This window comes from Passer domesticus, chromosome 5 (assembly GCF_036417665.1).
Source record: "Passer domesticus isolate bPasDom1 chromosome 5, bPasDom1.hap1, whole genome shotgun sequence".
In the NCBI taxonomy this organism is placed as follows: domain Eukaryota; kingdom Metazoa; phylum Chordata; class Aves; order Passeriformes; family Passeridae; genus Passer; species Passer domesticus.
Window position 1 is genome coordinate 39,569,732 of NC_087478.1, and position 27,126 is coordinate 39,596,857.

The 27,126-nt window shown below is 34.8% G+C and overlaps 1 protein-coding gene and 1 long non-coding RNA gene across 15 annotated transcripts in view; one reads left to right on the forward strand and one right to left on the reverse strand.

The window, feature by feature from the left end:
- Positions 1-27,126, forward strand: part of LRRIQ1 (leucine rich repeats and IQ motif containing 1) — a 111,048-nt gene that overhangs the window by 26,385 nt on the left and 57,537 nt on the right. For 11 of the 13 annotated variants that reach the window (XR_010362159.1, XM_064419642.1, XM_064419641.1 and 8 more), the window contains exons 16-19: positions 6,495-6,971; positions 9,063-9,201; positions 11,687-11,806; positions 27,000-27,089. Coding sequence is in view for 11 of the 13 variants with exons in the window: in XM_064419642.1 (XP_064275712.1) it covers positions 6,495-6,971; positions 9,063-9,201; positions 11,687-11,806; positions 27,000-27,089 (826 nt within the window). In the remaining 2 variants the exon portion in view is untranslated. Of the gene's footprint in view, positions 1-6,494; positions 6,972-9,062; positions 9,202-11,686; positions 11,807-21,274; positions 26,693-26,729; positions 26,908-26,999; positions 27,090-27,126 lie in introns of those variants that run through there. The other 2 variants (XR_010362160.1, XM_064419650.1) reach the window with 2 other exon arrangements.
- Positions 10,439-18,646, reverse strand: LOC135300309 (uncharacterized). Of its 2 annotated transcripts, XR_010362162.1 has the most exons (3): positions 18,451-18,646; positions 16,749-16,829; positions 10,439-10,552 (listed from the first exon to the last, which is right to left on the reverse strand). It is a non-coding gene; the product is annotated as an uncharacterized LOC135300309 (long non-coding RNA). The 2 variants fall into 2 exon arrangements; XR_010362161.1 differs by lacking the exon at positions 10,439-10,552 and having other exon boundaries at positions 16,616-16,829.

Sequence of the window (27,126 nt, forward strand, 5' to 3'; positions counted from 1 at the left end):
AACTTGAAAAGAGGTTTGTATTAAGAATTAAATTGAAATTAGTTCAGAGAAATTATATAGTGCATTTTTCTATGACAGATGTAATGTGTAAGTGGCTCCTAAAAGTCATATGTTTCTCCATTAAACCATCAAGATGTGTCTTCTCCACTTCTGTGATTTTTGGCTTCTGGTTTGCAGGTGGGAAGCTGATATTTCCTAATCTATTTACCATCCTGAAAAAGTGTTCTCTCCTTCCTTTTTCATAAAAGAAAATAAAGGGCTCCTTTTCTATGATTGAGAAAATTTTTCCATGTCTGATATTCAGACATTTCATCATTATCCTTTTGTAGAAAAAAAAGGCAGTTTATAATTAGGATATGGCTTGTGAGCAAACTGTAGTAATCTAAGGACCTAGACCTAACTTTCATATACATTTCTGCAGGATGGTACAAAATGAGAGGGAAAGATGATATTCCTAAAATTTAATTTAATTTTTTTTAGTCTACATGAATGGACGTAAGAAAAATAAGAAACGTGTTGGGTCATCATACTCAGACCATTCATTAATTATGAACAGTATGAGGCTCACGCTACTTTCTGGAAGGTGACTTGTACTTCTGACGTCTTTTATCAAAGGCTGGGAGCAGGAGATGGAGTGCACACTTACTGTGCTTGCACACCACAAGTCTTCAAAGGCAACTGTTGAGGGGAGAGCAACCAGTCAGACACAGGCAAGATGGGAAGACAGGTCACCAGGAACCTTGTAAATTCAACAAGGACAAGTGCACAGTTCTTTACCGAGGAAGGAGGTAAAGAAAAGAGGCCTTCTGCCCACTCCCAGGCTACTTGCTGAGTGGAAGAGAGAAGGCCTTGCCTCTGTCCAAGCACTGTTCAGCAAAACGTTGTTATATTATTGTTTTAGCAATACAGCTTTGGTCAAACAAATCTAAACAACAGCATTATATGGGCAGCTGCAATGGGAATTAATTCATTCCAGCCAGAGACAGTACAACTGGACGTGAGGAAAAGCCTTTTCAGGGTGAGACAGTGATGAATTGCAACAGGCTGCCCAGAGTGGTTGTACAGTCTTGTTCTTGGAGATTTCAAAGACCTGGCTGGATGAAAAACCTGAGCAGCCTGGTCTGCTTTGAGTGCTAATCCAGCTTTGAAGTAGAAGGTTGAAACAGAGACCTGAACCTGAGGTTCCTTCAATTGAGGATTTTTCTTATTTTATGTAAATTTTACAAGAGAAGAGTTTGAAAGAGCCTGCAGATGTTTGAGAAGAACAGTAGTGGAAAGAGGTGATTATGTAAACATCTCTTCTTTCCTGAGTATATGGTTTTGGTGGGGGGAGGGCGGGGAGTGCAGAGGGAGAGTTGTGGATTTTTTAAGCTTTTGAGAATGCATTTGTGATCCTTTAAATGACTAAATGTGACATGATTGAAACATTTTGTATCAAATTTGGTCTTAAAATTAATTTCTTGTGTGTTAAAGCCATCTATCTTTTATTTTGACTGAAGTAAAATTTATGGATGACTTGAAAACCATTGCAAACTGCAGTTCATAAAAGGAACTCTAAACAACTTGTTTGTATATAAGCCTTAGTGGCATAGCTATTATATGTACATATTGCAGTACTTTGACTGAATTAATGTTGCTAAACAACAGGCCAGCAATAGAGCAAACTTCTGTCTGTTTCACATCTTGCTAAGTTACGAGCCCCTGTAGGTGCGACCTCAAGTATGTTAGCTGCCAGAAGTAATCACTGCTTGCTTCCCTAATCTGTTTCATACACCAATGCTGCCCAGTTAAATTCTCTGTGCTGTTTCTTCCCAAAACTTCTCTGTTGTTGCCATGCTTAAGAATAAAACTGACTTTAAATTTTAATTTCTCTATTACACTAAATGTTTTCTGTCACATAACCTTTAGATGACTTGTAAAAAAAGTAATCGTGTACAAAAATATGATACCTCTGCTGCAGCAATTTGTTTTCAGCCATCAGATGTGCAGTTGTCTGGCTAGTGGAACTTGAACTTTATAAATACTGTATATATTTTACAGTGAAAATGACAGGAATTTCATAAATGGTGTTGCAAGGAGAGGCTATGTCAACAGTGACCTGTTTCATGTTTGTAAGGGACTTTGGTAAACTTAAGTTGAACTTTGGTTCAACTTAAAGTTGAACATCAGTAATGATGCTTGTAGAAGTTTCCCTGAAAACTTTAGATTTTACCTCACACTATTGCAAACAAAAGCTCACATAAATTGAGGTGTACTGTTTGAATATTCCATGTATTATAATTCTGAAAGTCACAGTAGGGGAAAATATATTAAGCAAGGTTTTAACTAGCACGCACTAGCATACGAAGGGGTAGAATATAAAGGGCCAGGAGAAAACTGCCATTCCTGATGAGAACTGGCTTCTTTTTCCCAAGCCCGTCCTTTTTGCCTCTAAGAGATTTGTTAGGCTGACTTTTCCAGACTTACTGTCTCATTCTGACAAAATTATGCTCTTTGAATAACCAGGCAGCCATTGCAGGTATGATTGCAGTAGAAAATTCTATAAAAAATGTGTTAACTCTACAAGCAAGCCTCTGCCACCACTTTAAATTTCATAACTAGCAACATTTTGGCTGATTTAAACTCCACTGGAAGGCCTTTAGCATAAATAATTTGTCCTTTTCTGTACCTGTTAAATCAGCCTGTGCATGAATCTTTACGCATCCTAGGTGCAACCAGTGGGGTTTGTTCCTTCCCTTCTCTACTCCTCCATTGCCAGACACTGCATGGGAATTGAGCAGGTTTTGGTCTGAATTAACCAGGATAGTGATGGATAGTCTTTGTGAACTGGTGTGAGGATTGAAATTTTAACAGTCCTTAATAAATGCCTGACTTAAACTTTCAAATAGATTAAAATCTGATTCTAATGCTTTTATCTTTCCTCAAAGTCCTAGAAATTGCTAGCACAAATGAAGAGGTATCTGGTAAAAAAAATCTACAAGTAGTTTTTTGCTCTTAGCATTTTTTTTGGTGAAAATAGTATCTTAGTATTGAGTCCAGTAGTTTAGCACATTTGTAGAGTACTGCAAGGTTCAACCCTTGTTCTTCTGGCTTATTACCCATTTCTCCCACTGCAAAAGCAGTGGTTATGCTAAAATTTGCATATGGCATGAATAATTTCACTTGTTATGATCAAAATAAAGCCCGGCAGCAACTGAACATGAGGGAATGTGCTGGTCAGAGCTGAAAGCCATAAAAATTTTGCTGTTGCAAGGCTACCATATTTATCTATATTTCATTGCATACTAAGCAGCCAGACACTATGGATACTGGTGCTTCCATAGGGTAATTCCATTTCTTGTTTTGTCTGGATGCCAATTTATGCTTAAAACCATGGTCAGATCTTAACCAAGAAGCAATTCCAGGTTAAGTGCGACCAATAACAGTGGAAAAGGTCTGAAAGGCAAACAATGAATTTACATTAATTGAAACTGAAATATTGTGCTATCAGAAGTCTTAATATTGTCATATTTCTTAGTGTGTCTTCTCTCTTCCTTTGTATGTTCTTTTTTTTTTTTTTCCATTAATGATGTAAAACATTCCTGCATATTTTCCATTACAGCAGATTCCTTTCTGTGGTTTGAATAAGCAATATTCAGGAACACTTCTCTAGTATCAAGAGTGCAGTGCAGTTGAGACACTGAGAAAGTTGCAGTGTGTTGATATGATGTTGGTATATCCCTGTTGACTGAAGGGAGCCACCAAGCTGACTGCCACCAAGGTGGCACTCAGGCCCCATTGTGGCCTTCGGTATCTGTGCTCTGGAGCTTTACCTTGGCAGGAGAACCTCAAACTCACCATGCCACTTCACTGCACATCAGTCTCTGAGATACCACTTCAGCTTCCTTTGTAGTTTCTTTAAACTTGAACTATCATGACTGAAAAAGCTAAACTGAAAAGCTACTGATACAGAGGGCAGCCTAAAAATCCTGCAAGACCAAAGTATAGTTGTGGATTGCCAGGGAAGGTATGGGAGAGGCTACATGCCCACAAAGACAAGATGGTATTTTGCACCCACTGCTTGGAAAAACTGCCCAAAAAACAGCCTCTATAAAAAACTGACACACGATCCCTGGTGACCACAAAATCATTCCCTGCCTGAATTTTTACTTCCTCAATCCTTCCATTTCTTCTTGACATATTCATAGCCACTGAAAGGATGAAACAGCTGCTTGAGATACCCCTGCACCTGTCAAAGGGGAGGATTCACTGTTAGAATGGTTTGTTTTTCTTTCTTTCTGGTTTTTTTTTTTTTTGACAATTAACAAGGACACTCAGGATTAAGATTTTCATAGGAATTTCTTTTCGCTCAATATATAAAACATTATGGGGTTTTCTGCAATATTTAGATTTTCATAAACAAATAAACCAACAAAATGGAAAGGAAAGGAAAGGAAAGGAAAGGAAAGGAAAGGAAAGGAAAGGAAAGGAAAGGAAAGGAAAGGAAAGGAAAGGAAAGGAAAGGAAAGGAAAGGAAAGGAAAGGAAAGGAAAGGAAAGGAAAGGAAAGGAAAGGAAAGGAAAGGAAAGGAAAGGAAAGGAAAGGAAAGGTGGGAATGGATTTTTCTGATTTTTTCCTTTTTTTTTTTTTTTATTCTTCCTAACATATTATTTTATGTAGAAATTTGGTAAGGATCGTGTACCAGACTTTTTTTTTTAAATACTTTAACTAATTCAATATATTTAACTAAAGAATTTAATTAATGCTTTAACTATTTTCTTTTAAAGTAATCATTATCCTTACTATGTAGCATGTTAGATCCTTAAACAAATTTATAGATTAGTTTAAATATTTTTAGGACTTGTATGTGTGGAATTAACAGGAGTAGGAGTAATATTTTAAAGTGGACAATCAAATTTACACAGTGAGTTGTGTGCTTAAGCTGTGTGGACCAATTTACCCATTCAGATTTTGTCCAATAGCACTGAAGTTGCACTAGCAGTGGAAGAGTTGGAATCCTTTTCACTCTTATAGGGTCTAATGGTTTATGTTCTTAAAAATCTAAAATGTTCTTAGTTGAACTTCACTGAGGATATAGTTTTAATGGTAGAGTCCCCAGAACTTTATAGAAATTTCACCTTTCCAGAATGATGAACAGGAAGGAAATTTCTGTTATTCTAACTATAATGTTAGGACCTAATTTTTCCAGACTAACAAGAAAATTGATCTTATTTCTACTTTTTCTCTTGGATTGCTGACCTAGAATTGACTTCATACTCCTCTGAAATTAACACCCTAATACAGATCTCTGCATCTATCTATACTATTAAAGGAAAATGTTTTCATGATCCCGGAACTACCTGCTACCTAGTAAAATGAGCAAACACCATGCAAAGTACAGACAGCCATCTGAATCTCTAACAATTAGTTCATATTCACTCTTACTTGTTCTCATCATTTAGACAGTGTAACACAAAGAACTAATGAGTGCCAGACTTCTTAGATTGCTGTTGCTTCAGTCTAGCACTTTCCCTTATATTGATAAAAAGATCTGTACTTAGAAATTTGTCTTCCTGAATTTTCTTAAAGACAAAGACATTGTAGTTCATTGGTTTGAAACTAAGTTTGGGTTTTGTTGCTTTAGTTCTTATTTAAATTTTAAATTTATTTTTATTTTGATACGAGCTTTCATAGTTGCCAGATAAGATTGGATTGTTAAGGCAAATCTTGCCTCATATCTTCCAAAAATTTGGGCTTCACATGCCACTAACCACACAGAAAGTTAATAGTGAAATGCATGGTGTAATGGCTATTTTAAAAAAACTGAACACTTTCTCTTTTAGTTTGAAAATATAAACATACTGAAATAGTTTATTCTTTTTATTGATACTTTGGACTTTGAAGGCTCCTGTCATATGATGAAATTAATGCTCACATAATAATCACTACACAAATGTTTTATACTATTACAATCTCTATGAGCTAATGTGAGCAGTGACTTGAAGCTCCATTAGCCAAAATTTGTAAGTTTGAGGTGATGCTAGTGAGCAGCTAAAATATCATGCAGCACAGGACCACCTAAAATTCCCCAACTTTAGTTTGGTTTGCTTGCTTACCTCCTGGAGAGTCTACTTTGGCATCACTTCCTGAAGTTAAATGAGACTTCATTTCTAAGGGAACTTTATCTAGACAGTCTTCTAAAATACAGATGCAAGAATAAATGATTTGTCACACAAAATAGCCATCAGCTAGTTTCACTTCAGAATCATCCTCTGGTAAGTAGGTAATTCAGAGTAAAATAAGAAATATGTGTGATTATAGTTTAAATATATCCAAAAAAGCTAAAATTTGTTCGAATTCATAATTACTGAAACTGGATTTCCAATTGCAGTAATTGCTATTTGCTGTAAGGCTATGGAAATGTAAGTACACTTGAAAATACAAGCTATTTTTAAAATAGTAGAGGGAATTTTTTTTAAGCATTCTAACATATATGTAATTTATTTTTTTTTCAGAATTACCTCTTCTATTGATTCTGTAGTGGGACAATGCTGGTATTTTAATCAGTTGATGAAACTTAGTATTAAACATCGATATGTACATGAGTATGGTGAGCTAAACATTACTGACAGAGATGGACCAGAAGCACTTCAAAATCATTTAAAGCAAACATCCACTGGCTGCCTGCAGGAAAATAACCTCTTTATCATGGGTGTGACAGAAAATAAACATGTCTTGTTGGATCCTTCCAAAAGACGGATTACTACTGGTGATATTCAGGCCACATTCATTAACTCCTCCATACCTGTGCATCAGAAGGAAAATAGAGGAGATCAACGAATGACGCAGAAGAGCACTGAATCTTGTATTAATTACAGTGGGGAGAGCAAAGGCAACAATAACATGTCAGGCCAACTCACATTGCAACAGTCAGTGATAGTAGCAAGTGACATGGGAAGAAATCTCCAGCACTTTGAGAATGACGCAGAGAGGTAAGAGAGGTGTCAGATTACTTTCAAATCGATTCTGTAGATAGACACTAGGAGTGAGGATTTTTTGTTTAAAACAGAGACACAGAAATAAAATAATATTTTTAAGCTTATTAGACAATAAAGAGTTATATTCAGGTGTTGCACACTAGGCTTCCATATTAATAATTAGCAATCCTTTGTGGTATGTCACAGTTGGTATATTAGGATATAGATATTTACATACTTCAAATAACGTTAAGACCAGTTCAATGACACATACAGAGTTAGGAATGCAAATGACAAATATTTTGCAGAAACTTTGGAGGAAATTAACTAGAAACTAATGTAAGGATTTTTGCCAAAATTATTCATCAGACATTCAAGATTAATCTGTGTAAACTTTACAGTCAGTACTATTTAGAAGGCAAGAAGAAAAAAATGCTTAAATCTACAATCCTAATCCCTTGATTTTGGCCAGTCTTCTGCTGTTGTGATGACTGAAGAGCTAATGGCCTGCCCTGCTTTTGGCACTTCAACATGCTTTAACCTGCTTATTAAAAGTAGAGGCAGGGATGAGAGGCCAGTTCAACTTGTTATGTGTCCCTAGATTTTCTCCTGCATGAAACAGACTGGTTTGTTACCTCTTTGGAATGTGTTTGCTGCCGATTTGTGTAGTTCTGGATGTACAGATAAGGGAAACAGAAGCTGATGTTTTTGCAGCAAATCTTCAAGAATTGAATTAAAATTTCTTAAGAATTCTGTTTCAAAAACAGATGTCTTGAGAACAGTATGAAAACCAAGCATGGTGGGTGTGCTTCTTTGAGCTGTTTAGGCTTACGGTAAATAGGAAACTGCTTAGTAGGTATTTAAGGCACTAATAATTTGTCATAAAAGTTATGATTAAGGAAGACCATGCAATTCATTATCCCCTCTCAGCAAGATGAAAGCAAGAATACATTAGTCTATTGCATGAGATGAATACTTCAAAAATTTTTTTAAATAATTAATTTAGTTTTTTGATAATGTTTTGAATGAATTCTGGAAGTGTTTTTTGGAGAGTCCTCTTCAAAACAGAATGCAAACCATTTTTGTCTTTTTCTTGACCTCTGAAGCGTGATTTTTTTTTTTCTGACTAATAGTCCTCTATTTAAATAGATGCACTACACAAGGAAAGGAATTATGTAAAGATTGGAAATTTAGATGTCTTTTCTTTAATACACTATCCAATTGAAATGAGTATTTTAAGAAAACATTTCCAAGATAGTAAAGATATAAAGTCATAATGCAGAGCTGACATTATACTTTTTCTCCATCAGTATGAATTAGTTGAACATATATTTAGAAATTGGAATCACTGAACAGGTCTAAATAGTCTGTACTTAGTTCTTGTTAAAAATGAGCAAATTAGAAAATTTACGCAAATAACCGGTGGTCAGAAGTCTTAATAGATAAAAGCAGGCAGAAGATGAAATTGCACTTTCTCTGTTTTTCCTGTCTGCTCCATTGAAAATACCTGTCTCATTCAGTTTTCAGTATTTATCCCTCTTTCATGCTTGGTGTTTGTTTTCTGTGGTTTTTTTTTTTTATTATTTGTTTGGTTGGTTTGGTTTGTTTTTTGTTTGGTTTTTTTTTTTTAATTTGGTTTGGGGGGCTTTGGGTTTGGTTTTATTTTGGGGTTTTTTTGGGTTTTGGGGGGGTTTCTTTTGTTTTCGCTTTTCTTTTTTTTTTTTCTTTGGTATGGTCAGTGGAAATAAAGAGACCCCTCCAGGTGTTTATTCAGTCATTGTTACACCACTTTTGCTCCTAATCCTTCCTTTGAGGACTCTTCCTCTACTGTGATTATTCATGAGGACTCTTCCTCTACTGTGATTATTCATGGAATAGAGCTCAGTGGAGATTAGTTCTTAGATAACTGGATTCAGAAGTTCTGTGATGTGAATATCCTCCAGTGAACATATATATCACATCTGGATTGTAATTTCTTGTTTAGTAGCACTTTTCATTTGTCTCAAAGAACAGTGCTATGTTTTATGGTTGAAGTTTGGCAGATATGATAATCCAGTTGTATTGGTGAGGCTATGTGAATCATAAATGCATTCATTTCTCCTCGAGACTACATATGGAACCATCCTCAATCCAGTCCTTTTGGCGGCAGCACCATGCTCAGAGGAAAAATGACTGCAATAAAACAGAGAATCATCAGTTTGCAGAAGCTTTGAGACAGAAACATGAAGCTGCCACAGTAATCCAGGTTGGTTTGTGGTATTTTCTTATTTTGTAAGTTTAATAACAAAAAGAAGTCTTTCTAGATTTGTGTAAATGTCATCTTCTATCTGTTTTTCCTTATTATCTTATTAAGTTTTATAATTAAACATTTTGTTTTATTTAAGCAGCATACCCTTGGTGTTTCTAAAACAGATGCTTCTTTATGAAAAGCTTTATAGAAACATATTTTCCCTTTATAGAAAAATATTTTCCCTTTTTTCACCAAGTATTTACAGGAATTATTTTTATTTGATGTAATGTTAATATGCTTAAGAGATACTGTGCCCATGTTCTTACTGGGGCCTGTGTATGCTATGAAACTGATGGATGCTGTGTAACTTGTGTTGTGTCTGTTATCTATATGACTAAATAATCTTCCTGTCTCTTCTATCCTACCAATCCATTTCTTTCCTTCTCTTCCCATCTCCAAAACCCAGGATTGCTTTATCTGTGTTGTCCTTGGGAACAGACCATGGCCTAGGTGTCCTATGGTAGATACTGAGCTAATAACGGTTAAACTGAATGGGTTATGACAGGCAAGGGTTGAAGTCCACACCTTGACTCTGTTTAGCTTGGTAACCAGTATTTGCTTGCCAAGTTGACAAGGTTCATGGGGTTATTTCCTACATTTTGAAACAAGTCAACTCCGTCGATTTCATATTTCAAGCTAACTTGGAAACATTCCATAAAGTCTTATATACAAATTTCAAAAGTGACAAAGTGATTTAGAAGCAAAAATTTGTTATTGGAGTATAATGTATAGCTAGCATATTAACAATTGATTTCCATAAACTTACTTAATCCATTTTTGAACTTGCTTATGTATCTGACCTCTACTATATATTATAGTGGTGCATTTGACAAATCTATATAATGATTAGCATGTGCTTCCTTTCATTTGTTTCAAACATAGTAATTCCAAAGAGAGTGTGAAAATAAAAGTGATCTATTATTTATCTTCTGTGCATATTACAGATTCTTAGATCTGTCATACGTGCATCCTTATATCCACCTTTTGTAAATAAAATTTTAGTCTGTTTAGTCTCTTTGCACATTTCTCTGTAATTCTCTTTATTTTTTTGCTCCTGTCTGAACCTTTGCCATGATCTGTTACAATCTTTTTAAAGAAGCAACAAGAACTGAATTCCATAGGCAGATACAGAATGAATTTGTACAGTAAGAAAGTTTTTATTTTGTTTCTTAAAAACTACTGCATGTAATTTTTCTCTTTGATCATGACTGAACACTGACCTGGTGCTTTCATAGATCTCTGTTAGCAGCTACCTCACAATTTAGCTTTCTGCATATATAATTAGCATTGCTTTTCTCCTTTGAATCTGTAAAAGATAATTGCCTTTGTTGAATGAAATATATTTGTCATTTGATCACTCAGTAATATCAGGACATTTTACCTAAATGCTTATAAAGGTCTGTAGAAAAATAACAACAATGAAATTATAAGAAAGGAGTTCTAAAACTTTCAATAATTTTATAATTATCAGGAAATATGTGTGTAAAATAGTAACATTTTCAGTAATTTATGGGGTTAGACTTTTTCTAAAAATTAATAATCTAAATGTTAAACCAGATTAGGGGATTTACCCTTCTTATTTTAGTGCCGTCATTAGCTAGAGCCATTAAAGGTGTACAACAACACTTCTTTTGTGACAGTGAGAATATTTTGCATGGTCTTTTAAACACTTGGGGCATCTTGAATTCAAATGATGTCACATACTGATTTGGGGGGAAGTTGCCATCTTGTATACAGTTTTCTTAATTCTTAATCTATCTCATTCTGATCTCTGAAGTGTTTTTGCTGGACATGGTTCTATGCTTGGCATGTGGTCCTAACACCCTTCCTAGTTTTCTAGCACTTTAATTCCTGATGTGTTTTTTTTTCTTAGAGATGATTATGCTTGCTGGTAATATTTTATTTAAGTGATATTTCAATATTTTATTTATTGGTAATATGATAATATTTTATATATTAAAGATCTTAGACAGTTAAGAGAGAGTAACTGACCTAGGTCAATTACATGAGATGTCTCATGTGTAGCAATGAGAATTGCTACTTGTAAACCATAGGACATTTAGTACATCTGTATTTTTTTTCTCTTAATTTGACTGTTGGCACTCAGGTTTTTCTTGTGTAGGGTTTCCTTTCAGCTTTTAATAGTCCCTGAAGGAATTGCCATATAATTAATTGGTTGACCCAGGTTTGTAGTTGAGGGAGTTGCAGGATTCCTTTCTGCTTACTTGGGGAGAGCCTCTTGAGTACTCTAAGCTTTAGACAGATGCTGGCATTTAATTTGTCTTGTAGTTTTAAATGTCACATAAAGTTCAAAAAACAGATCATTGAGCTATTAAACAAAGGCCCAAGATGTTTTATCTTCCTAATGGGATAACATAGAGAATCTGGGTTTGGGTTTGATCTATGGCTGTGCATAACATGCTTTAAATTTTTTGTTTAGGCATCTTGGAAGGGTTTTCTTTTGCGAAAGAAACTGGCCAGTGCTCTTGCAGATGTTAAAAGTGATGAATTGGAAGATGAATATGAAGAAATTAATGTGGATGCTTTCACGTTTTCTGAAGTAAGCACAGTAATTAGTATAAAGTCTTCACTATTCTTAAGCATTCATGTAGGTGTTGGAAATAAAAAAATGGAAAGCACTACCAAGGCTGGAATTAACACATTGGATGTCCAGAAATAAAGAAGCATTTCTTATTTATAGCTGATTTAAATTTATTTGTCTTGGACTAACTGCTTCCTGCTCTTTGAGATGCTCTGGTACTGACTCTGCTATTAATGTCAGACCCACTGTAGAATGCCTTATATTTTTTACAGCTGAAAGGCAATCAAATGAGAATAAGGAAACAGTTTCCTTTGTTCCAAAATGCTTATCTTTTTAGTACTTCAGTAACAAATTATAATTTCAGCTATATTTTAATGTGTATTTTGTTCATTTTCATGATAGAATGAGATCAATTTAGAAAATAACTGCAACACTGAATGTCAGCTATATTCCAGTAAAAAGAGCATGTCCCCAAAGCAAAAGGTGAAGCAGGCTTATTATCTTATGTGTAGTGTGCTAAAAAGATCAGAGGTTTAAATACAGTAATAAATTATGAAGAGACATATGGTTAAATCAGAAAAAATTAAAACAAACCTCACACTTAGAAGCTCTGTTATACCAAATTACCAGAAATTATTACTAGTTATTTTTACAAGTTATATAGAGTTAGAAATACTCTTTCAGTTTCAGAAGGATTGAAATTGGATGAGAAGTTTCCATTCTAAAAAATAAAAGTGGGCTCCAGAGGAATTTGAGGAATAGCATAACATTCAAAACTGAATTTAGCTATACTTAGGTAAAAAATAAAAAATATCTATGGGATCAATATTGCCATTCACTAAACTAGAAAAATAATTTTTAAAGAAGTATTTTATTTATAGCCTCAAAAGACAATCTATATGGGAAGTTCTAGACATAGTATTCATATTATTTAGTAAGGAACTGTTGATGAGTCACCTATGTACTAGTCTGGAGAACTGCTGTCTCTAATTGATCACATTCATTGGTTGCCTTTTTTTTTTAATGGTTTCAGGTAAAGCAAAGAAAACTAACAGCAATGTGGCCTTTTGAGACCTAAGAGGATATAACTAAAATTTTTTTCATGAACCCTTGTCTCTGAATGTGCTTATTCAGGTGCTGTGTCTTCGCAAGAGCCATTTATCAATATTCCATTGTAATGTTGCAGAGGAGATTGATGCAGTAGCCCGGCTAGTGGCAGGACTAGGTCCCATTTATAATTAGATGTTTGTCTCGATCATGGAGTTATGAAACCAAGTATGCTGTTGGTTGGTGCAGTGCAGTTTACAGTTGATCAGTCTTTGGTCATCTGATACCAGGCTTCTTTTACCAACTCCTCCCCATAGAAAATAGCTGGGCTTTCTATGAAATTATTGCCAATGAGTTGATGACTTAGGGTATTTTTTTTCTCCTTTTTAGCAAATATTTTCAGAATTGCTGCTTTATTTAAGAGCATGCAAAAGGTTTGAGGCAGAAGTTCCATTTGGTAGACAGGAAACGTGTGTGTGTAAACATAGAGATCTGGCTTAAATTTTAGGATTTTTTTATTTTAATTTGAAATACATATACAAAACGGTTTCATTAGTTGATGTTCTCTGATCCCTGGCTTCTTTCTAAAATAATAAAAAGCAGAACATTGAAGGTTTTATTTCTTCACACAGGAAGGAAGTATCTGTTCGTATATTACGGAAGGAAAATATCCTGTTTTGAATTACTCAGCCAGTAGGCCAGAATTTTACACACAGTAATTCAGTTGAGCCATTCTTGTTTCTCTCTGTCTGGCCCAAATAGCCCTGTTATGTTTGGTTTTGGGGTTTTTTAATTGCTTTACTGAAAACTATACAGACAATTCTATCTTTCTGTCAACAAGACAATTGCATTTGGGCAGGTGTTCCTGAGGCCAGGGAGAAAAGGAAGGGATGGAGAAGGCAAGAGAAAGAAGCCCAGCTGATTTCAGAGTGATTTGTACTGTATCACCCTCTGCTGTTGCCACAAATTTGTTTATTTTTTTTTTCCCCAAATTATTATTGAGTTTATTAGTAATGAAATAAAACACAGATTTAGGGAGAAATTCTTAGGAAGTGTTTACATTGAGATGACGACAGGTGAACCACAAGCTGACATTTTAATTTGCACAGCAGGCTCAAAGGCTGAACTGTGGACTGATGTCAAATAAGTTACTCAAGCCCTTAGCTTCTTGTGATGAAAAATATAACAACATCTGTTTTCTACAGAGCAGTGTATATGATAAATTTACAGTGTATATGTCTTTGAAGGATATATCTTTTTTTGGAGTGAATATTTCAATGTTCAACATTAATGAATTATACCCTGTGATATTTATCTTTTTCTTTTCTTTTTTTTTTTCCAAATGTATATGTTGTCTGTGCTGAAAATTGATTTTAGAATTGTGTGGCATAACTATACTAGGCATGTAGTATAGGCATCATCTCTGCCTAGCCCAGACTAGTTACTCAGTACTAGGCTGTCTGTTTCCATGTGTCTGCAGTTGTTTCATTCTCTGCAGCTGGGTGATACCAAATCATATGGACTTCCTACTTCTGGAGAAACAAGGAGCAGAAACTTGGAACAGTCTATACTTCCTATTCCTTCCTTTCTGGTCTCAGTGTTTTATAGCAAACTGCTGAAGCAGAGCCAAGGAATGACACATGGTATCAGTGGCTATCTGTTGTGTCTCAAACAAGTGTGTGGGGAGGAGTACATATTGCTGGGCTAAGAGATCCCATATGCTAGGGTTTGAAGGAAGAGAAAAATATTTGGATACCATTTTGTACTGCAGATTTCAGTGTTGTATAGGGTGAGTGAAATGAGAGAGAAGGGCAGAAAAACCTTTCCTTATTGGAAACTGATACAAATGTCTTAAATTTTGTCTAAAAGCTTTTTGAATAGTTCACTATTTTGTGTTGTGGTGGTTTAGGTTTTTCTTATAGTGTTATGTAGGTTTCAGTCATTATGGTTTTATTTGGTGTTATCAAACATTCTACGAAATCACTACGGTGCAAGCACCTTTCTAAAACATTGGTAAATATCACAGTGCAATAAGTCATTAGGCATCAGTCTTCACAAAAAAAAAAAAGTTTAATATCTTCCTTATAAACTCAGTGTACCCAGTGTTCCATGGAAGGTGAGGCTGTGAAACAGCTTGGGGGAAACCCTAGTCTTTGACAAAGATCTTGATTTATGCCCATTGAACAATAGTAAATTTTTACTACAAGTTAAACACCTTATCACAGGAAATATGTATTGCATGTGATTGGGTAGAGGAAAGGGTTTTATCTTTCTAACAATTGTGTGAATAGTGGTTATTTCACCTGAACCATTGCTTGAGCCTTCTTGTATTCATATCAACTCCCATACATTGCCAAAGCCATTCAGAGGCAATTGATGGCAGTAGTGTTTTGTGTCTGTTTGATTGCTCTATGTCAAACAGGCTATCCCAGATGACATGAATGATCTGGCCAGCAGATGTTTTACAAAGTATGAGCTTGGTATTTAGTGATATCTTCACGTCTTTTATGTGGACTTTGGAGAATTCCAGCCTACATGCTCCAGAAGGCTGATCTTAAGGCAACCTTTCATCAGCAGGCCATCCTTGTAGCAAATGATCTACAAGGCAGAGCTCACTTTACCTCTGGTGGATGAAATCTGACAGCACATTTGCTTGACACAGCTCTTACTTCTGTATCATCTAAATATTGTTGTTTTCTTGATGTAAATATGATACGAGCCAAATGCAAAATATCTAAACTTGCCAAGGTGTCAGAAAGCTGAATAAATTAAATGTGATGAGTTTTCAGACAGTTCTTTACCCTGAGCAATGACCACTGAATAAATTAACATTTTCTACACTGAACAAACATATGGACACATTCTCATCACGAGAAATATCAATATTGATGATTACATGGCACACAGAGTAAGTACTCTATTTTTAAAACTTCATTTTTAATTTAAATTATTTTAGTCATACTTTTTCAAAAATAGTCGCTTTGTAAGTTGCAACCAAGTTAAAAAGAAATCCATTACTGCTTTGCTCATCAAAGGAGATAGCACTTTTGCCCTGAGAAAGTGTTGTTCTTTTTCTGAGCTTGATTATGTAGATTTTTTGAATTCCAGGCTTTTTGACAGCTTTTGAAATTATTGTTCAGGAGTTTCCTTCTCTTTTTTTTTTGTATATCCACACTCAGACACATAGCCATTCCTAATCTTTTCTTGCCTTTCACAGCAGGTCGGTAGCAGTTTTATTTTTCTTTCTTCTCATTTTTTGTTTTCTGAGGGGTGGGAAGAATAAGAACTAGCTCATGTGTGCTAACTCTTAATAAGTAAACAGTAATTAGAAAAAAAACTTTCCTCATGTCTCCCATCTTTAATTTTCTTATCACATGTCCAAACTAGACCCATATGATGTGTTTTGTTTGCTTTTCTGATAATCCTTCATAATGTGGTTTGTCTCAGACTGGGAGCTCACGATTGTGAGCTTGGGACAGTGATAGCTGTTTTCTGGCTAGGGCCAGGAAATAAGTGTAGCCCATGGATTAGAGGGCCCACCATAACATTTGTTGTATCTTGACACTCTTATGTATGTCTAGCTCCGGTAACTGCTTATGACTGTCAGATCAGCATCCAACTTTTCTGTATTGTATGCTGCAAAGACTATGATCCTTTTTTCATCAAATTTCATGTAAAGTTACAGTGCTGTATAAAAGCAGAAAAGTGTCTGTTGAAAACCTCATTAGAACCATACCCTTCTTTTTATAAAGAGGAAAAAACTCTCTCCTAAGCAATATATTGGATGATCAGTCTTTTTTCCATGAGTGTTTGTCAATAATCTCTTGCTATGTTCCTGTTGCTTTGGCTGATGTGTTAGTAGGTTGCAGGCTATTCACAGTCTGTGGCATCTGCAGATGCATCGAACTTCCACCTTTTTCAGCAGTGCTGCTCATCTCATTTTCTAGTTGTCTCAGACAGTCTGGGCCTAGGAGCAGATTGTTGCAGTCAGTATCTGAAAAAACAAACACAACCCCAGCTACTAAAGGCTGTTGCTAACATTCCAGCTTCACAGCTCATGCAGAATGTGCTCTGGTTGCTTTCTGGCCTTCCACCATGAGATCTTGGTTCTTCCTACTGCCTGAAACACTGTTAATTTTTAAATAAAACCTATCTTCATCACTTTTCTCTATCCACTTCTTGCTTGAATAGCCAGATTCAAGCAAATACTTCCCAAAGGAAAGACTACTAGTGATGCATGGTCCTACAGATATAATTTGGAACCTATATATAGCAAATGGTGTAGTATTTTTCTAAATTACATTTAGCTTCTATGGCCTACTAAAGGGTAGCAATGTCACTAATTGTAATTCCTAGACTTACATCTGTAAAGACAAAGTTAAGCATCAAAATTGAATAAGCAAGGCAAGCAATGGGAAAAGGTAGGTAAGTGAAAAAAATAAGCTTTAGTTCTTCAAAGTTTCTACTCCCTACTGTAGCCTCAAAGGAAAATTGTTCTAAGCCAAATGCATCATTATAAGTGGAATCAATAACACAGTCATAAGTTCTTCTCAATGAGTACATCTACCTCTGGATTCTCTTGAAAGCTGAGCTAAGGATCTCTAATCACTGAATATATTTCCCCTAAATTCTTTAATTTTTGTGTAATGTCGAAACTGATGTTTTGATATAGGTATAGGTTGTATTTGAAATATCTAGTTAATTACCTGATATTTAGCATGTCCACATACATTGATTTCCATTGAAAAATAATTTTTATTAGTCCCTATTTACAAATTTCAGGAGCTAACCCATTTGATTTGTCTGTGTTCCGTGAAAAGCCATTGATTCAGTGAATATTGTTATTGAGTTAAATTGCAGTTCATGTGGAGGAATGTGAGGTGTCAGCTTCTGTGATCCTCTACACTTGAATCTCTGCATGTCTCATTGCCTGGAGCTTGAAATACTTTGGGTTGAGAAGAAAGCAGATGTCATCCAATTGCAGCACATCTTAACTTCCCTGAACACATGCAAGTCCAAGGGAGCAGATAGGATACATCTAAGGGGGTTGAACAAGATGCCTGGTATCATTTTGAGGATATTCTCTATCATCTTTGAAAGATCACAGCAACTGGGGATGTTACTGGTTACTGGAAAAGGGCAGACATTGCACCCATCTTCAGAAAATTGAAGAGGACGATCCAGGGAACTAGAAGCCATCACCATTATCTTACTTTATGGGAGTGCTTCAGTAAATACATTCAGAAGACGTTTCTAAACCCATAAAGAAAGTGATTGTGAGAATCTAGCATGGGTTTACCAAGGACTCGTCACCTTCATTGTTTTCTGTCACAAGGTGACTGGCATTATGAATAAGGGGAGTGCAGTGCATATTTCACACCTTTATTTTAGCAAGGCTGTTGACTCTCTCCCAGAGTCTTATTCCCAAAATTTATTGAGATATGGGCTGGAAAAGTAGACAATAAGGTCATTGGAAAATTGACTGCACTCCCAGGCTTAAATAGTTGCACTTCGTGGTGCAAAATTACACAGTCATAATTACTGGTAGACAGTAATTAATGGAGTCCATCATGGATGGTAGGGGGACCAAAACAGTAAAAAATTTAATCAACTACCTGTCTGATGGAACAGAATGCAATCTCAAGTCTGCAGATGCCACTGTATTGAGGGCAGTGGTTGGCATGCTGGAGGATCAGGGTGTTCTTTAGAGCTGCCTGCACAGGCTAGATAGACAGGCTGACCAGAGCCTCATAATGTTCAACAAGAGCAAGTGCAAAGTCCAATATATGGGCAATACTGTTGGCTAGGGTCTGACTTTCTAGGAAGCAGCTTCACAGAAAAGGATGTGTAGTCATAATGGACTTTCCATGTAATGGTTTAGTTTCTAACAGTGTAAGCAAAGAATGGTGAAAAATCCCAAACACCTCATATGCTATAATACAGTCTTAATTTAGCTAAAAGCTATTTATCTTTAGTTTGTCCTTGAATAGAGTGGGCAAAAGAATCCTGAATGCTAAATACTGTCCTACTACTCACTCTAGTACTTTTTTTGCATGAAAAATACTTTTTCTCTTTTTTTTTTATAGATATAGGAGTAGCTCTTGATCATTTCATAAACCAGGAAAACATCCCAAAGAATCAGCTTCTTTCCAAAGAGTATCATTACATGTCCCAAAAGATTTGAGATGTTGAGAATACAGACATGAATGAACAAATTTCAACTTGCAGATTCACTTGTGGATAATTTGTTTCAAATAGAAAAGACTGTGCTAGGGGCATATAAGGAGGACAGTATAAGTGAAGCTGAGAGATGATTTAGATGCACCTCTTTAGAATCAAGGATTTTGTAGTGTAATTAGATGTTGGTTAACATAAATTCCAAGAAACTTTTTTTTTTAACTTAGCCCTTCTTTGCTCTTTTAGCTTCCCAAAACCTTTTTTTGTTCTTGTTTCTGAAATAGGGACTTTTAAGCAAAAAGGAAAAGTTGTCTTGAAATTGAATCTAATCTTTCATGTGACCTGAACTTTGAAACATGTTAAAGGTTAAATGACTATAAACTTGTGACTAGTCCATTTTTTATTACCCTGTGCTTCTGCATGACTTCCCTTCTTTAGACAAAACTGCAAGCTGAAGCGCAGCTTTCTTTTCTATTGTGTTTTAGTATTCATTATCTAAACTAGATAAAACATTTTGGATTATGTTCCTTCAAAATTCTTTGAATGCACAGTATTTAAGGGGTAGGGTTGAGGGGTTCCTTGGCCGTTTTGTTTTTTTTAAGTTTTTAGCTCATTGCCCCTTGAAGTTCTGTTTCTTTGTTTTCATGGAAGTAGAAAAACTTCAGAAAAGGTTTATAGAGACATAGCAGCAAAAATTTGTGTCATGTGCCAGAGTCAGAGAGGGGAAGTCCTGAAGATTCCTGTTGTTTTAATGGGATAAACAATATCTGGGGTCTTACACCCATTTTGAGGAGTGGATTGAAGGTTCCAGGAGCTTGATGTTTATTGAGATGGATAGAGGTTTATATCTCAAAAGATTTTTCAAGGTATACATTTCTGATGCTTACTTGAACCATGTCTAACCTCTGAAGCTGAGGTTGCCATTTACCTATCTGTATTTTTTATACCTATATTCAAAAAAGGACACAGAGCTTCCTTTGACCACTGTCAGGAGTAAGATAAAAATGCATTTTTAGAAAAGTTTAGGTCACCTAGGTCTAAGTGACTGACATGAACTGCAATAAGATTCATATTTTTGGACCATTGATTATGTATGTAGGCATTCAACCTTTTATTTGGATGAAAACTTCTGTGGTTCTTGAAATTTTCATTGTTCATTTACTTTTCCACAATAAACTCTTCTCATTTTATTTGCATTTGCATTAACACATTGGTAGATGTATTAAATGTAAGTATATATATAGAATTTTAGAGAATGGCTAGTTTTCCAAGCTTATTAAAAATTATACAATAAAATTTTCTTGAATGTTTTTGTTAAAAGAATGGGATTTTTCATAATCATCAATAATCAATGTATCCTTCTTAGAAATTGACAACTCTCCTTGTCTTCTCATTTTCCTACAAGAATGTACTCTAATAATTAACCAGTTTTTGTAAGTCTATAAAATCTCTTGAGGTCAATTAATTGTTGCAGTGTTTCTCTGGAATTCATGTGGTACTCACTACTTTTTTTTGGCTTGAAACTTTGTTTGGTTTTAGCAGCAATAAGAATGCAGCTGTACCCAGATTTCTTTTCTAATTATATATATTGTCTAATATAAAAACAGGGTTGAAAAAGAAGCATTGCCAAAGGTTAAAATAACTTTTATTAGGGTGCTAACCTATTTATCTTCAGCACATAAAATATGTGAAAAATACTGGAAGACAAACTCGGAGAAAAGGAATGTTTTTCCTACTGCTTGAAGTTCAGATATATATTTTCTGTAAAATGTGTATCCTCTAAGCTATCTAATTAAAAAGATTCTGTAATTTTTTAGAATACTGTTAAATGCATTTACATGTAGATTTAAAACATTAGAGTTTAGACTGAATTTTTGTAGTACTGCAAGTAGAATAATATTGCAGCTAATAGAAGATTCAGATGAGAATGTTTGTATCTGACGTTTTCTTAGCTTTGGAAGTTATTTACAAAGCCTGGATCTGAACTGATGTTCAACTTCCTAACATTGAGCTAAGCTTTACACATGAACTTGAGTTTCACAGAAAAACTAGTCCATAGAGTAATCTGATTCCTCAAAGGACTGGATGAAAGAAAAGGCTAAATACACAAATATATTCAGATCTTTAATTTCAAAGGAAGTTTTCAATCACAGTCTATCAACAATATACAAAAGAGCATAGAAAAATGGTCTGGTTCTTCTGTTTCAGCTATACAAGCTAAAAATTCATGATTTCTTAAGAAATTTGTTAAAACTTTTTTAGGATTTGAGAAGAATTTACCAGCAAATACTCATGCCTTGGCAGAAATAATTTTAGTTTAAAAAGAAATGAAATATGTTTTCCTGGACTAGCGTGATATTTAAATGAAATATCCTACAAAGTGAAATATGTTTGCCAGGAACCAAGAGAGAAAGTTACAGCTTTCTGCCAGATGAAAGACAGTTCAGTGGGCTGGCTGTGAGTATCTAGAGGGTTAACCTTCAGCATAAGATCCCTCGGCTTCACCACTCCCCCTCCCACTCTAAGCAAGTATTTAACCTAGAGGATGTTTAACATCAGGAAAAGTAGTTCTTCATGTAGAATGTATTGCCCCAAAATAATTTTTGTAAGCTTATTTAAAATAGTCACAGAAGGATGTTGAAAGTTTTGCCTTTCATTTGTCTTTGCTTTTACCTTTTTTATTGTCTTTCAGTGAACTATACTTTAACTGCACTATTCAAATATACCCACTGAAAACTAGAAATTAGGAACATCACCAGCCTGAAGAACTTTATTCAAATTTGTATTCTATAGAGAAGACTTAATGGAAAGATTTGTTCTGATTCATTTATTTGTTTACTCGAATTACATTGTAGTCTTATTGAAAACAAATTTGAGTATGGAGAGGACAGATATTTTGTATCATCTGGTTGAAAAAAGGGTCATTACTCCTAAGGATGATGCTAATGGCCTACCTCACAGAGGGCAGCAGAAGTACAGAAAAACATACTGGATAAAACCAGGCAGATGAACTGGAAAGAAGAGTGAATCTTTTTTCAAAGCACTGGGTGGTGCACACTATTTCTATGAAATTCTAATGTGGAAATACTGTTTATGGTAGCAGATTCTTTTTCTTTTTTCTCTCGCCATTCTTCTTGTTAGGTTATAATGATCAGGAGCCAGTCATTACTCTTAGTTCATGATATGTTGTGGATGTTAGCTTTCTTCTGCTTGTCTATATTGTTGTGTAATTTACTTGTTTTTATCTTAAAATACCATATAATTAAATGCACTACATAAATGTCAATAATTTTTTTCTGACTAAACCTTCACTGTCGTGAAAACAGTGAATGAGTCAATAAGGAGATGAAAGAAGAAAGGAAAGAAATATAAAGAGTTATATATATAAAGAAATATAAATAGTTTTCTCTGATTTTCAAAGACAGTTTCACTGTTTTCTTAGGTGGTGGTTCTGAGGTCCGCCACACTTGGAAACCTGGGATAGCTTCATGTCCCGTGGTGTCCAACATGATGTCCTTTTGAAGTTACTCTACACCACTTCAACAGTTACATTCTATGAGGCATATACATGATTTGCATTCTTTCTAGGTTGACATGGAGGTAACATGGCAAACATACTGACCAGACAGTTACATTTGTTATTAGAAATTACGTGACTGTTTTAGGGTGAGGAATATTTGCCTAGTTTTTAGCAGAAAGATTTAAAACCACCAGTCTCCAAGGTCTAAAAGAATGTACTGCAGGAAGGATTGTCCTCATTGCGTCCAGCTTTTTTCATTCTTTCCGTAAGCAACTGCTGCTGAACTCTTCTGGAAGCAGAGTACTGATGTAGATGGATATTTGCTCTGACTAGAACAGAGTTGTTAGATGTCAAACGCTGGCCTTTCTTTTCAACCTGTATTGTTAATGCCTTTCTGCTTCCACTGCTTCAAGCCATAGTGCAGTTTCAGGAATTGGTTTGGTTTCTATTATGCTCTTGTGATCCTCCTTGATCTCAGAGAGATGAAAGGCAATATGTGATGGCATTATTCACAGTTTGGACAGTTAGTCCAAAGCGCTTGTAGAAGCGCTTCAAAGCCTGAGTGTAAGTTTGACACTGTCCTGAGCACTATTTTTTGTTCATGGTGTAAATAGTACTCAGAACAGCCCTAATTACATGTAGAGTCATGATATATTATAAAAGATTACTTAGCTCCAGAATGTAATCCAGAGCATATAAAATATGCCTTGGATTAGATTTTGTAAATAACATTTGCACTAAAACAACTTTTGGGCAGCTCACTGAGACCCAATTAAAGTTAGCAGAACCATTCTCACTCATTTTGCTTATTGTAGGATTGAATTCTGCTTCTGAGACTACAGAAGTTCAATGCTTGATATAAATAGTCATTGCATTTTGCAAAGGAAGCAATTGAGTAAATACTGAAAAAATGAAGGAAGAACAAAATGAAGAAGGCTATATATAATATGCCATGGAAAAAAAAAATCCCTAGACCTCCAGAGTTTGGTAATGAGCTACAAAATCAAAGGAGGAACTCTGTAATAGTAGTGTCTCAAAGGATAAAAAAATGCATTGTGAATCAGGATAAAAAATTCTTTATCCAGATGGATAAATGGAAATAGCTAATATTATTAATGTTTCATTATTAAAATTCAGAAAGAAAATCCTGACACCAAATAGATTCACATGTCCTTCTTCCTGAAGAGTGGTGTCATGGATAATAAGATTGTGTTTAAAAATTTAAAAATTTGTTTCAAATGGGTTAACAAAAAAAAAAAGGTGCAACAAAAACAAATAGAAAGCTCTATGTATGTTTTGTGTGTTTGTGAAACCTGAAACTTAAAGTAATTAATACAGACCTTTTTGAAATAAACACTGGAAATAAAGCATGGAGGATACAAAAGCATATAAGATATCTTCAGGTGAACTAATATGTGTTAAATAAACTGTGTGTGATTTACACATATGTGTAAAGCCACATTTTATACCTGAGTATTCAGGTATTATTAAATACAAGTATAACACACCTATAGCTGTTAGTATAGACCATACAGTCAAAAATTGTCATTTTATTTGCTTTGTAATTCCTCTCAGGTTATTGTTTTTTAATCTTAGTGAACAATATCTGTACAAAGAGATCTAGTTTTAAGCCTTAGGTGTTGGTAAATCTGTCATAAACTTTTCATTAGGACTGTTTATAGGGAAAGTGTGGGCAGATGTTTCTTGAGCTTAGTGTTGTGAAAATGTCCAGGCAAAACATAGTGGAAGGGAATGTTTGAAAATCAATAGTGTTTATTTTTGTGGACAAAGCAAACATCAGTGTGGTATATTTTCATTATATGCTGTGCATTTATAGAAGTAAAATATGTACTTAATGGTAAATAAGCTGTCTTTTTTTTATTGTTGTGCATATTTATACCTTTGATTCATACTTTTATCTTTTTACTGATGTTTCTTTTCAACACTTAGGACACTGAATTACATTTTAGCCTACAAAAGAAATAAAACCACTAGTAGTACTAAATTAATAAATGGCAAACACTGGGCTAGGAAAATATTAGAGACAAGTTTCAATATAAATATTAAGAGTTTAATTGGGTTATAGTACAACTATAGCACAAAAGGATTCAGTCAATGTACTTCTAAGTGATTCTTGTTCCCAAAAAATTGGCTACATCTTTGGAGTGTTATTTCTCATTGGGATTTTTGGTTTGGTTTAGTTTTTTGTTTGTTTGCTTGTTTGGTTTTGGGGTTTTTTTGTTGGGTTTTTTTTTTCTTTTACAAACTGTTTCATCAGAGAAGTAAAAAATCAACTAGCCAGCATGGAGGCTTGGCCTGAAATTTGATATTAGAGCTTGGATAATATTCACTCCTACTGGAAGACCTTTAAGTACTCCGGTAAATAATGGACACATCACTGTACACACGGATTAAGTTGATTGACATTTAAATTGTGCAAGAAGTGGAAATCTACCTCTCTCCCACCTGTACTGATTCTTTTGCAAATAGAGGAGGAAGAAAAATTTCCAAAATTTGCTATTTTTATATACCTGTATATACCAGCACTGTTGACTGGATTGTAGGCCCAGTCATGAAAAACAAGTGAAAAATTCTCATCTGAAAGATTCAAAATAGGATTTGCTTAGTGCAATTGAGAAGTAAATTTAAAGAGTACAAGGAGGAATAACATTTATTTTCACCAGAAATTTTCAATCAGATGTTGTACCTTTTCATAATTTTTCTTTTTGACCAATCTGCTGGAATTATTGTAGCTTTGTCTCTGCTGAGATATGAACTTGTCAGTCTTCTATGTTCAAATACTACCAATGTCACATATTTAATTTATCACCTTTGGGATTTGATTTACTACGGTCTACTTTCTGGAATGAATTTTTTTTAATGACAATTAGGTGAGTCAACCACTCAGTGGTGATCAGCATAACAGTAATCACATCAATGAGGAAAGATAAATTAGTGGGTTGTAGCTAACTATTAAAGAATGTGATACATTTTATTTTTTACATGCCTCTGCAGTTTATTTACATAGATTTCTTAACATACACAACTTCCCAAGAGAGGAGGTAGAATAAAATGGATAATGTTATGTATTTATCATGAATTGAAATGTTGAGGAGAGGAAGAGTGGTTATCTGTTAATAATGAGGGCATAGAATTTTTCCAGAAAAAGGAATGAAGCCCAAAATATACTGTAATCAAATAATAAGGAATTCCAGAAGCAGGGAGTCCATCAGATGTAGGAATTCATCCCTTTTAAGACATGAAAATAAAATCAAACATTATTTTTCAAAGCTTGGTCAGAATGGAAGCAGAAAGAGTGGTCTTAGAGCCACCAAATCACCTGACCAGTACCTGAAGTAACCTTTCAAAATACCTGGAATATGGTTCTTTTGTCTCTCAGAATTTCAAAGGCCTTGGAAGATCTTGTTTACCAATCTAAAGCTGTACAAAGTCCTGTTTCCACAAACTGTACAGTAAGGTATCCAAACTTAGCATCCTTTCTCAGGTCAGAAATCAGTACAACATGAGATATTTTGTGAATGGGAGAAAGATAGTCCAGTTTCATAAGCAGACATTTTCAAAAGAATGAACCCCAGGCTCTTTGCTGTTGAAGTAAGAAGAACCTGAATGACTGAGCCCTGTAAGTCAAGCCAAATTCTTCAGTGGTATTTACTTACTTTGTGGGAATGATTTGATTCTCTCATTTATCAGAATAAGTTGAAAAGACATGGTAAAAAACATCAAGGACCTATAAGAAAAGCAAGTAATATAGAGGTTGGGTTTGAAACAATGCCTAGAGCTTGTTTTTATGAAAGAAAACTGAATTCTACCTTAAAGTGCTAAGAATACCAGTTAGCAATTAATTCTGTCACCCTTCTTCATTCCAACTATTATTTTAGTTCCCCATTTAATCCATTACATCAGAAATAAAACTACATAATTGAAGCATATCGCATTATATAGAACTTACTTTTTAACCCCAAATTTCAATGAAAATTACTCACCAATTCTGTTCAACAAAAACAAATTTGACAGAATCAGGAACCTACATCTGGACATAAAATACTCATTCAAAAACAGCACACAAAGCACTTCATATTCCTTATGCCTTTAAGTATCTTAGGTCTGTATTTTTCAAACTTTGTCAGTCTTTTATAATACCTTGGGTTTACTAACAATCTTGGAATAAAATTACAGGAATTTGAGAAAGAGAGGTTGCATCTTATACAAAACCAACACCCAAAAAGGACCTCTACAACCTACAAATGCTGTTGATCTGATTTGTTTAAAATAAAACAGTACAGCTCAGCATCTCCAAAGGTGCTTTGAGTCTGATTGCTCTACAGGTGGCAGTTCTGATGTACAGCTTGGAAAAGTATGTAAGACAATTTAAAAGAGACTTTGCAAGAGTTATCAAAACTAAACTGATTTTATCAGTGCACTATTTGACTTTGCTCATTCATGCAGGCCGCATTAGAGAAGGAATGGCTAACTCTAGATTCCACCCGTTTCCCTTCAAAAACACTCCTGCTCTCAAACCAGCTGCATTGGCCAAAGGTAACATGTCACAGAAACAACTTACTCTTCAGTCTTT